General features: G+C 34.1%; 1 protein-coding gene across 1 annotated transcript in view; it reads left to right on the top strand.

The window, feature by feature from the left end:
• Positions 1–743: 743 nt before the first annotated feature.
• Positions 744–13,070, top strand: part of LOC149797330 (uncharacterized) — a 98,478-nt gene continuing 86,151 nt past the window's right edge. The window contains exon 1 of the mRNA XM_089962056.1: positions 744–928. Coding sequence (XP_089818182.1) covers positions 877–928 — 52 coding nt within the window. The 5' untranslated portion in view covers positions 744–876. The remainder of the gene's footprint in view (positions 929–13,070) is intronic.

Raw genomic sequence — 13,070 nt, 5'->3', positions numbered from 1 at the left:
CTGTTATATTATTTGAAATCGTTATATCTGAAGAAAAAAAAATCATCGAGAAAGGGTCTAAGACTTTGCGCAAAGTGGCAACAATGGTCGCTGGTCATATATCGTCTGAGATAATAACAGTTGGTTAAATGTGAAAGCATGCAATCTTTCTTTTGATAAGCAACAAATTATTAGCCGTGAAAGAAGACGATCGCAGCATGACATTTATCAACAATATATGTTGTGGCATCGAGTACAAACTGAAGAGTTTATTCAAAGTTCTGAAAGCACTTTGCAATGACGAATATTGAATTTTATGGCAAAGAGCTCAGTAGGGACAACGTTGTAAAATATTTCATTGTCCAAATGTGTTATCGCATATTCCATTTTAAGATCTATTATTCTTGTGGGCGAGTATCACATCAAGTCCGGCTGCTAGAGTTAGTAACATTCGTTTGCCATCAGACTACATTAATAAGGATACGCTATACTAAGGATTTTATGAATACGGGCTTCCTTGTTTGCATGTATGATCCGGGATGATCTTCGCTCTCATATTGTATGCAAATCCGGGGCGTTCTGGTACATGTGTTCATATCTGTTCACATATATATTCACTCTTGCATCGTTGTTACATCTCTAGTTCTCGGTAACGCTCTGTCTCGGTAACGACAGAGCGTTATATTGATGTTTGTTAGACGTCGCTGTTATTGACTTCATAATGTATAAAACTGGTAGACAAAAATATACACTTGCTAATTTAATTTGTCGAATGTTTCTATATGGTGCTAAGAAATGCGCAATACGATGTATATACATGACATCAATCATATTCAATAGCGGAAGTATGCGATATAATCTTCACTTACAGATAACATTTGAACAAAGGTAGTCAATATGGCGGCCATGAAAATGTTCATCTGGATATTCATTTTCTGCACATTGGCAGGTAAGTTTAATAGCAATAATAATAAGGTCAAAAATACACTGGAATTTAGACTTCACCAATGAGAAGCCTTCGCAAAACCAGCTTTAACGTACGGAAATTAACTCATATAATCTCACAGGGCAAGCAAGGAAAGATAATTGAAGTACTAGATATGTATTTGCTATTTAGGACCATTAATAATGTTTTCGTCTTCAATGTTGACTTCAGTGATCTTCTGAGCAAGCATATCTCAATCCCATTGCCGGAATTAGACAGCGCATGTTGTTCTGGACTTAGATACTATCTATCAATTTCTTCCGATGAATAAACAGAAGGAACTGAGTTTATGGTTTGTTCGTGTATCTGTCAGAAGGGATACCTAAAGCAAATGTTAAAAGTTACTTCTACAAACAAATAATAAGCAAACACTTGAGTGCTCTTCTGGTTTCTAAAATAAAGCAAAGATTTTCTATGAGACCGCTTTCTTTCTAGAAACAAAAATGAACATGTACATCGTTAGGTTATGTACATCGTTAGGTTATGTATTATTAGCATCTGAGCATATATATATACTCACATAGTGAAGGGCACCAATATAACCAAAAAGTTAGAGTTGTAGTTACTTTAAGGCATTAGAGCAATTGAAATGCTAAAGGACATACATGGACCACTCAATGTTTTAAAAATAAAAACATTATCCGAAGCTACCTGAAGAATATACGTGATATTTTACGGTTAAATCCTACATATTTTGCTATTTTAAAATCAAATGAAAAATCTTGTATTGTCATAATATGCACCTTCTGTAGGTATTAAGGTAAACGGATACTAAAGTATTTACTGACAAACAGGTAGTCGTAAATAAAATGTGTGTGTGTGATTTGGATTTTTAACGTAGCTTTAACAATTTTTCAGTCATATCGCTACGATGTCTGTAGTGTGGCAGTTTATATTTATATCTATCACTGGGCATCATGCCGCAGACATGTAGCATGATGTACCACCCAGTCACGTTATCCTGACACCAGGCCAACCTGTCCTAACACTAACCTCTTAATGCTGAGCGCCAAGCGAGGCAGCTGTTAGCACCATTTTTGTAAGTCTTTGGTATGACTCGGTCGTGAATCGAACCCACGACCTCCCGCGTCTGAGGCGGACTCTCTAACCACTAGGCCACAGGAGCGGTCAATAAAAAAAATGATAACGCCTTACTTTGCTCAAGACTTTGAGTTAGTTACCTTTTTTGTTAATCAAGTTAATGGGGCTCTACTGTATACATTTCGAAAATAAATTAAATTCGTTTTCTTTTGGCTCCTTTCTAATTAATAAAGAGAACCTCCCATGTCTTTATTTTGGGGGAGGAGACTATTTTAGCACCAAATATATAAACTTATAGCCTCCATACCCAGAGAGAACATATTATATTAAATTATATTAACTGAAACAATTAGCCATCTTAAGGTAACAGAAAAAAATATTTATGTTTTGAAAATAAATCCAAGTCCCCCTCCTTCCAGACAAAATAATTTGTTTGTCCCTTAGCATATAGCATTTTTTTCTCCACACTTAAAACAACTGTAGAAAATGTAAAACATAATTATTTCATTTGTAATGTCTGACTTATTCTGCACTTATAGATTCTTTTAAAATATTTGGTTGATATGGATGCATACGAAACAACATTAAGTAAAGCATCTCACATATTAACACTTCTTGAAAGTTTTGCAATATTCAATGAAGTAGATTTGTAGAAGGTGTGAAAGTTAGCTTTCTCACCCAGCTATCTTGGGGATCGAGATGCACAAATTTGTATGTAGACTATGACAATAAATATTACATCCAATGCTTTCATAAAAATCTTACCTGTGTATTTGTTAGTGGGGACATAAAAATATGTACTGAGGTACCTGGTTGCAATGGAGTTTTAATGGTTACTATGGTAGCTCTCAAAACAAAAACTTGCCTGAAAATACTTATAGAATGTTTAGCCAAATATAATTATTTCTTTAGATGTTAAAGTCTATTTAAAGTCTATTGTTGGTCCGTTACATGCGATCTTAAACTTCGTCACTTCATTAGTTCATGCAATGCAGTTTATATATATATATATATATATATATATATATATATATATATATATAGAGAGAGAGAGAGAGAGAGAGAGAGAGAGAGAGAGAGAGAGAGAGAGAGGTGGGGGAGAGGCATATGCCTGCCCATTAAATGTAAAATTCGTTCCTGGACAATCTTAACAATTTATTGCTTACTAGCCAGGGTCAACTTCACAGCATCAGAGACCCAACTTAGGCACTGTGTTAGACATCCATCCAATTTGTTTCCTCTTTCCCTTCAATTCTAAATATTGTTTTCGAGTGGGCATATCAACACTCAACAGTCTCCAAGTTGTGGCCCAGGGACAACATACATACTGGGACTATCCCTGGGCAAGACCAAAGAGTGCTACCAAAAAGTCCAAGGATATGTCCTTGCCCTGGTAGTGAAGATGACATAAACCAGTTTTCAGATTTTCACCTCAAGCACTTCATATATTCAGATTTTTGTAGAAATATTAACCATCTTTTTGAAACCACTGTGAATATCGAAAGACCACTCCTGGGTATACAGCAAAGTTTCAAGTATGTGTCTTTAATATTGTAGGAGATACATTGCATCACTGAAGGTGGGACATACAGACTTTTCAGGCAGCAGGAAATAATCCCACCTTTCGAAAAGGTGCATGTAGATATAAGTCACAGTTATTGTTTTTTATTTTAACTTTAACATTATCATCTTCAATGATAACTTTTAAACGACCTCAAACAATATCAAAACTTTGAGAAAAATATAAAATTGGTTCACCAAATACGCCTTTAATGAAACAGCTTTTTCATGAAATGCGAAACATAAAAAGCAAATTTACATACCTTTATTTCCAAGTATAATGATATTACTAAAACCTACACACATTACTGCATCAGCAAGAATTCTGTTAAAACAATTTAATATTAAGTATACCTTAAAAACAACTATAAACAACAGAAGCTCTGAATAAAACATTATTTTCAATTTACGCTATTAATATGATGAGCCAATTGTCTTCCCATTTTTCATAAATTCTGCATTTTCCATTCAGTTGTCATGAAGAAAGAATGGTTGTGAGGAACAAGTAAGTAGTGAATGGGAAAAATGAAACGACACATAGCAACTTATGCACTTTGCAAGTGAATATAATTATTATTATTACTATTATTATTATAATTATTATTATTATTATTATTATTATTATTATTATTATTATTATTATTTCCTCCACCTTTGTATTTGAAAAAAGGGAAAACATTTAACGTGTGTGGCTCTTGTACGTAACGGTCTATAGGTGATTTTGTGATATTGTAATAGCCGACTCCGTTATTGCGAAGCAAGAAAATTTGATTTCTTCCTTACAGATGATGATTTTAAGACACTCTTGGTTACTATGTATTCCGAAAATACAAATGTTAGCAAACAAGAAAACTTTATTTCTTCTCTACCAATGATAATTTTAAGATATTCTTGGTAACTATGTATTCGAAGAATGCAAATGTTGGCAAACAAGAAAATTTGGTTTCTTCCTTGCAGAAGATAATTTAAGATACTTTTGATTACTATGTATTCGATGAATACAAATGTTAGCAAGCAAGAAAATTTGATTTCTTCCTTAGAGATGATAATTTGAAGTCACTAATAGTTACTATGTATTCGATGAATACAAATGTTAGCAAGCAAGAAAATTTGATTTCTTCCTTAGAGATGATAATTTGAAGTCACTAATAGTTACTATGTATTCGATGAATACAAATGTTAGCAAGCAAGAAAATTTGATTTCTTCCTTAGAGATGATAATTTGAAGTCACTAATAGTTACTATGTATTCCAAGAATACAAATGTTAGCAAACAAGAAAATTTGATTTCTTCCCTACAAATGATAATTTTAAGATACTCTTGGATTACTATGTATTCATGGCATACAAATGTTGGCAGACAAGAAAATTTAATTTTTTATCCTTCAGATGATAATTTTAAGATACTGAATGATAATCTATATTATGCTACTGAAAACAAACACTGCTTTTCGTGCAAATATTTATACAAAACACCACTTTCCTCTTTCTAATAACACAAATTTATATCTATTTTGTAAACATAGACTAAAGCTATTCTTTGGAAACACTGTTGACAAAGTATAAATATGATCATGGTAAAAATATACATAGAATCCTTTACTAAAACAGTTACACTGCTATAAGTGTAAGTAATGTTTACAATGGGTCTATACAGACAAAATAGGTTTTGACTATAATACAGAAGAATCACTGGTAGGTCAATGATACGCTCGCATGAATAATTACCTTAAACGTTGATTTTATGACACTCTGCTGAACGCATCTGCAGTCCATACCATTCTTAATAAAATGTTGAGTAAAGTAACTGAATCGTGATTTAGCAGTAATAATTCTTTGAATTAAGCAATATTATTGACGTAAGAAACCGTTCTTGATTATGTAGATAGCATACACTGCAGACATGCACTCAGTTAAAGGTCAAAATGATGAAAGTATAAATTTAAAACTTCAGTCTCCACGCTAATTTCCAGTAAAAATACCTGTATTCATTATATTGAATACATATCCGTTTCTCCATCATTAATGTAAATTATCATTGTGATTTAAATTTGCAGCATTGACAATTCAGCTTTTGTAGCGGTTTTTGAAGATCCAATTTTTCCTTCATATCAACTTACTTTATGCCATTTTCCATGTAGGTTTGAAGCGTCTGTCTCCATTATATATTATGTCCTGTCTTCTATTTCTTCTTTTGTCGTTTTCTTGATCTAAATAATCCCGTACGTACCTGCAGAATAAAACATGAAACTTTGCAGAATCGCCTGCATTTGTGACTATTCTTCTTGTTTTAAACTTACAGCAATGATTTTATTAAACGCGTGTAAACAGTTTTCAAATTGTTCTCCATGTTCAATTCTATGTGCAACCTTTTCGTTTTATCATAGTAATTAAGACGGTAAGAACAATGTAAAGGGGCTCGCCTGATTGACTATCTTAGGTTGGGGTGGGATGCTCCCAGTATTATCTTTAATTTTTACAGAAGACCCACCCTGTCTCGTTTGTGTTAGAAATTGAAGTAGTGATAGAGGTGCAAAGCGTCGAGCCCCGAGTCAGCGATGCCGACAGTTAAATTACTGAATACACAAAAGGTGAAATGCAAATAAACAACAAATGTAATGCCATTCAATTACAGATAATCTTTCCTCAAATGAAATTCAATATTCAAAACCCTATAACTCGTCTTTCACTTGACCAAGTGACGGCCTATTTCATCATCTGACTTAATGTGATATATTTTCCTCCTGTCCTGTGTTTCTACTCATCTCTTGATCTGTATTATTTCTTGACTGGTATCCAGTACCCTTTCAATCCGTCCAACAACCACGTCCTCCAACCTTCCACTTCCGTTCTCTCCTTCTCTTGTCTCCCAGAGACTCGGGACCAACTGTACCAGGGTCTTTCCCTTCTCTGTCTCCTACAGCTCCTCCGGTCCCTAAAAGCTTCCTGTGCCAACACACAAGGACATCAGTATATTCCTCTACTAGCTAGCCTCACACTAAACAACAATATATCATCAGATAACCCATTACCTTCTTTTGTCACGCGTTCGTACACATCGAAATACTCATACTTTCTGGTATGGTATACACGGTATAAACTGCGTATCATGCATATATCAATAGATTTCATCGCATCGGTATATATAGATTCTCAATCTTGTTATACAAAACAATATCACGTAATCAGACGCATTTCTGTACATTACACTTCTTCAAAGTGTACACAGATATCCACATATCCATGCGCTGTTATATCCGTACACATTATGCTCCTACAAAGTATAAATAAATAGTCAAATACTCATATTAACTAATGCTGCACACTGCAACCATTATACAAAGTTATAATTCAATTCAAAATTTGCAAATCTAAAATATCACATGAATAAATACACGAAGTTACCACGAATTAACCAAATAGCGAATTACAATATTAATTCTTTACATAAATATTGCTCATATCTCAAAATATGCATGTAGATCAATAACTACAAATGAATCGAACCCTACAAATGGTAATTATACGTACTAACGATTCTAGTAATGAAGTATACATACTGCACATAATTAAAGTACAATTACCTTGCCGTAATAGATTGCGACAATTGAGCAAATAAGTCACTGACCTTTCCGAAGCTCCTTTGTAACTCCCAGAATAACAATGTTTCCCGCCAATTTCGAATGACGTCGGAGTAGCTTAGAACTTCCTTATGTAATTGCGCAAGATGGTTTAGCAACTACTGACGTTTAGTTTCAAGACATTAGGTTTAAACTTGTGATTCCAATGGCGGCCACGCCTTGCTCAATTCCGAGTCGATGTCGATTTACCCATGGTCTACATAATTAGCAGACGTTGCCCCCTCGCCGGCAGTTGTCAAGGGTGGATTTACAACTCCCACTTGATTTCCTTTGAGTCAACACCGGCAATTCGAGCCACTTGCCTGCGAATCGCATTCAGAAGAATAAGGCGCCGGTAAAATGTTCTTATGGCCATGTTATATACATCTGGCTTCCCTTCCGTCTTTTTGATGTCGGCTTACCTAGCAACATTTATGAAGCGAACAATTAGCCTCAGGGTCTGGCATATACATGTTGCAATCTGGCTATTGTTCCTTACTTATAACTTGACAAACAATACTATAGCTTTCCCAACGTCTTAGAAAATCAAGATTAAAGATGCCCTCGATTACTTTGAAAAATTGCTCTTGACAACTTGCATGTAAATAAACGATTTATCTTTCATACAAATAACGAGAGAGGAGATATAAGAAAGAATGATCAATAAGAAAGTAATCAAAAGAGGAAAAGAAAGAAGACTATAAACAAGATAAAGTAGAAATAGAGAATTAATATCAGAAGAAGAGTAAGACAACAATGGATGGATTAGTAAAGAAACATAATTTCACCAACCTCGCCAGGAAGCAACAGCAATACCGGAAATAATATGTCGAATGAAAAGCAATGTTTGTAATGTAGTGTGCATTGGATATACAGTGTTAAAAGTCAAGAAGCCTATTGCTGAAGTGAGTGGAAAAAATGAGACAATCATATTAACTAATATGAAAAGGTTATAAACTCATAAAAGTCCATATGTTCAATAGTAATAAACTGACAGTATTTATAAACTAAGGAATATGAAGTCAGTTTTTCCTTTTCATTAAGATTTTTATTTTCATTATGTTTTTATTCTCGTTCGTTTTCTTTCAGCAAGGCAACGACAGGCGCCACCGTTTTATAATAGCCTTTTGCTTCTTTATCCCATCTTTGAAAGTAAAGAAACTTTGCTAAAGCATTATTTACAATCCCTATACAATGGTTGGGGTCGATCTGGGTCCGCCCTGCATCCCTACTCATAGGGTAACTTAATAGATTTCCTTAGCGCCAAAGATATTATTGTCGGATAGCCTTATCAATCTTACAGTGATGGTAGATTTCTCTTTTACATCGTATTGGCTTTAGAATGCAAACAGTCTGTCTGTTGTGGAACTGTACCTGACTACTTACATGTTTCTTACGTTAAACTTTGGAAGTAATGATAGAGTTCGGTAGAATCTTTGTACTACTAACGCAAGGGAAGACATACAGCTGAGCATGCCTTTTCCGAAAATTACTGGAAGCAGATCCAAAAATATCTTACGGGTTGTGAGGCAATGCGGGGAGGGTGGGGGTCAGGTGCATAGACCGATATGCTTTATGGTCCACGTGACGAAACCCTTAGTAGGGATCCAAAGAAGGTTTTGTATTTTGAAAATTTTTAGGGTATAATTTGAACCATCTAAATGTAAAGAAAATTTACTGTTGGAAACGTTCTGGTTGGTTCGCGGTTATTTTATTTCACAATACTTTTGCGGGTAAGGGCTCGTTCCGCCTTCCCTACCTTCCTAACCCTATGATCCAAGCTTTATTTTGTGTATATTCTGAACAACCAAGCTAGGTGCCATTCATCATCCTATGTAATTGTAATTATTATAATATCATATGCATATTTTACTAATATGTAAAATAATTCTTTATTGTATAAATTTTTTTCTTTTTGAGGGGAGGTGTTAAGTATATTTCATTTTTTATATGTGCTTAACTTTTGTCCATGATTGCTTGTTGTAAACAGAATGTTTACCTAGCTAACTATTGTCCGTTACTGTAGGTTGGAAAGATAATGTTTACGTTGCAAGAGTTCAATACCAGTCTTTTTTACAATTAGACTAGGATTTTACATTAGAATGATTCATGTTCTATTGCGGGGTATGTCAAGTGAAAATATGTATAAATAGGAATTTGATGAACACATAAATCATTTTTGTTCTATATCGGTCTGTGGGAATCCATGATCAGAATTTGAAGATATTCTGCTGACATCAGATATAATTCTGGATGAATTATTTATTTAAAATATTCATTACAATTACTGAAAGGGCTTATTGACTTTTGGGATTTTTGTGAATTCATTCGAATACTGTCTGGATTGCATCATTGTGTTATATCAGGATATTCATGACTATTCGATATCGTTTGAAACTTTCTCTATTTTATGTACTCGTGATCGGATATTTAGGATTCACTGCGATTTAGTTCACAATTCTGAAATTTTCCTTTTGTACTGTAGCGAAAAACAGAACTTCCTGATTTTACTTAAAGTGTTGGTTTCAGTTCTTTCTGTTACCTATTTACTGACCTAGAGTCGTGTTATTTCAACATGTTTAGCTCCCTGTTTCTGAGCAGCAATCAATTCTAAATCTGTCAATTGTCAACATTATCCGCAACATCATCTCGGTACAGTAAGATACGTTATGACGCATTCAGCATGTCTGAATATACTGCTGGTGACATTCTAAGGATATATATATATGATATAACATGTTTTCACATCTAAAAGATCCCGCTAAATCATGAAGACGATTACATAAAGCAAACCACGTCACAACATAAACTTTCTTAATAGGTCTTTTGTCAAGGTACCTAAATTATCATTATCGTGGTGGAAAAAATGCACTAAATACATTATACTTTGAAGCTGAGATTTAGTTATATAATTTCTTATCTTGATATTTATTTATTTATTTATTTATTTATTTATTTATTATCGAACTATGTAAAGAGCGAAAGGAAAATTGTTGAACAATTTTAAAAACGACGAGAATCATGGAAAATGTAATAATTATTTTACTGAATATATTATGACGGTTAATTCGTTTAAGTATATTATTCTCAAATTTGTAAGCATAATATATACTGTATGAGACAATAACTGTAATAATTGTTATTTTTTTATCTAAATCTAATCTATTTACACGCGTATAGAAGCACTCACGTGTATATAACATATGTATACTTCTAGGTAATAGTAGCGCGTCACATTTTTTTTTTCAATATTTCATACGTCAAAACATACACTCATTCAATTTAACGTCGTTATACAAATCTTTTCTCTTCAGGATCAATTATCGTACGAGAACGCCTAGCATATTGTAAGAGCATTATGTTGTATGATGTATTTATACTATCAAGGACTTTCATACGATCGCCAATAGCAGCCGGCCGAATACAGCATCCAAGTAACATAAATGTGTACATGTGCACAATTTGTACGTGACGGCTCTACATATTAAAGCAAGAGAAATCTGTACATGTACACATTTTGCTTAAGTGTGTAGGTGACGGATCTACATATTAAAGTAAGAGAAAGTTGTACATGTACATGTTTTACTCAAATGTTTACGTGTACAAATCTTTCTAACCCGCAAGTAAAAGCAATAAAGACATTCCTTGCGCAGTAATAAATCAGAAACAACAATTCACCTTTCTGATAAGGACTTAACCTATCGGCTTATTTATTTGTTTGTCTGAACCAAATTACACTGGTCTATGTTAGCAAGAAAGCGGAAGAAAATCTACATTCAATTTATATCAAAATAAATTTTACAGTATTTAACTAGTAGCTCAGACACATTCTCTCTGGCTTAACAGCCTCTAAATATCTACGAATGTGTATTTTCATTTGTCGAAGAGTGTCTGTTATTTGTCTGTCACCAACGATGTGTGGCAAGTCAGGTAATAACGACTGGAATCAAAAAGAAGAAAGTATTTACTAGATAGAAATAACATGCAGATTTGTACATTTCCACAATTAAGCAAAATGTGTACATGTACAATTGTCTGATTTTAATACGTAGATCCGTCACGTACACAACTGAGCAAAATGTGTACCTGTACAATTGTCTCTCATTTTAATACGTAGATCCGTCACGTTCAAAATATGTACATGTACAATTGTCTCTCATGTGAACACGTAGATCCGTCACGTACACAATTGAACAAAATGTGTACATGTACAATTGTCTCTCATTTGAATAAGTAGCTCCGTCACGTACCCATTTGAGCAATATGTGTACATGTAAATGTTTCTCTTGCTTTAATACTTAGATCAGTCACGTACAATATATGTACATGTATAAATTCATCTTCCATTGATATTGTATTCTGTCGGCCGCTATCGACCATCGTACTTTCAACAATGGGCGTACGGATCACGATCTTCGCTTATCTCTAACATTTCGCACAAAGGCAGCCACTATGGTGGTCAAGAAAGTATTCATATCGATATGCATTTTCTACTCATTAGCAGGTAATACTACTACTGCTACTAATAATACTGTTAATAATAATAATGATAACAATAATATGAAGATGATAATGATGATGAGGAGGAAGATGATGCTAATCAATGTCTGTAGGTTATACATTAGAGAGCAATGAAGGAGCTCTGACATCACGGGCTTTAATGAAAGGAAATTACTTCATTTAATCTACGAGTGTGAACTATGAAAGTTAATTAGAGTACTAGAGAGGCATTTCCTATTGAGGACCATTAATACTATTTCCTCTCCCATCTCAACTTAACCGATCTTTTGAACAAATGTATGTCAATCCCAATGCATGATATAGAAGATTGTGTATTTTGTTGTCACCTGGGGAATGTATGTCAATGCATTCCCCATAACAAAAAATAATTTAATTTATGATATATTCGCCCATTTCCTATACAAGGTACCTTAAAAAATGTTGTATGCTACGTTTGAGGGCAGGTAATGGGTGTAAACTTTAGGAAATGGTTCTAGTGCGCCAGTGAGGAGAAGTACGACGTACCGGTATTGTCGTTACGATCTTATCAGAAAGACGGAGTCGAGGGTCGGAACCATACCGCTTCGAGTTAAAAACTACTTGCACCACTGACTTTAGGGTTCGTACGTTATTGGTCTAAACGGCGTTTAAAACACGACTGAAAAACAAATCACAGCATAAGTATTTTCATAATATATATATATATATATATATATATATATATATATATATATATATATATATACACACACAGGGATGGTCCTGGTTTTATAAGTTGGCGCCAAAAAAATCGCCAATCTTAATATTTTGTCGTCAATTTTAAAAAATGTCACCAGAACAAGCAGTGAATATTTTTCCAAGCACATTAATGAAAATTTAAAAAGATGGGATGCTTATTACTTTATTGACAACAAGCAATACAACCATAATATTACAAAATAAATCATTACATGATAGTTTTGCACTACTTCCATTGTCATCACATCCCGCATCACCGTTAGTGCATAGGTATGACTGATGTCACCTGAAATAAATGCATTATCAAATGTAAAATATCTACTTTCCTGAGACCTACAGTCTCTCTCTCTCTCTTTCTGTCTCTCTTTATCTCTCTCTCTCTCTCTCTCTCTCTCTCTCTCTCACACACACACACACACACACACTCTCTCTCTCTCTCTTGCTTTCCAAACAATAGTTTTGTAAGGTACTTTAGTTAATGACATTTTAATACTAAAACCCTATGATCGTACAACTTGCAATGTAAGATAAGTGACGTATAATGCGACCGTCGATTTAATGCAGAGTTGACCAGAATATGAAATGGAGGCACATGGGGGGGGGATAACGCACTCTACAGGGATAAAGGGCGAGAATTTCACGTGTATT

Source organism: Sinohyriopsis cumingii, chromosome 6, assembly GCF_028554795.1.
Source record: "Sinohyriopsis cumingii isolate HCF-2022 chromosome 6, ASM2855479v2, whole genome shotgun sequence".
In the NCBI taxonomy this organism is placed as follows: Eukaryota; Metazoa; Mollusca; class Bivalvia; order Unionida; family Unionidae; genus Sinohyriopsis; species Sinohyriopsis cumingii.
This window is presented reverse-complemented; position numbering and strand designations above follow the sequence as displayed.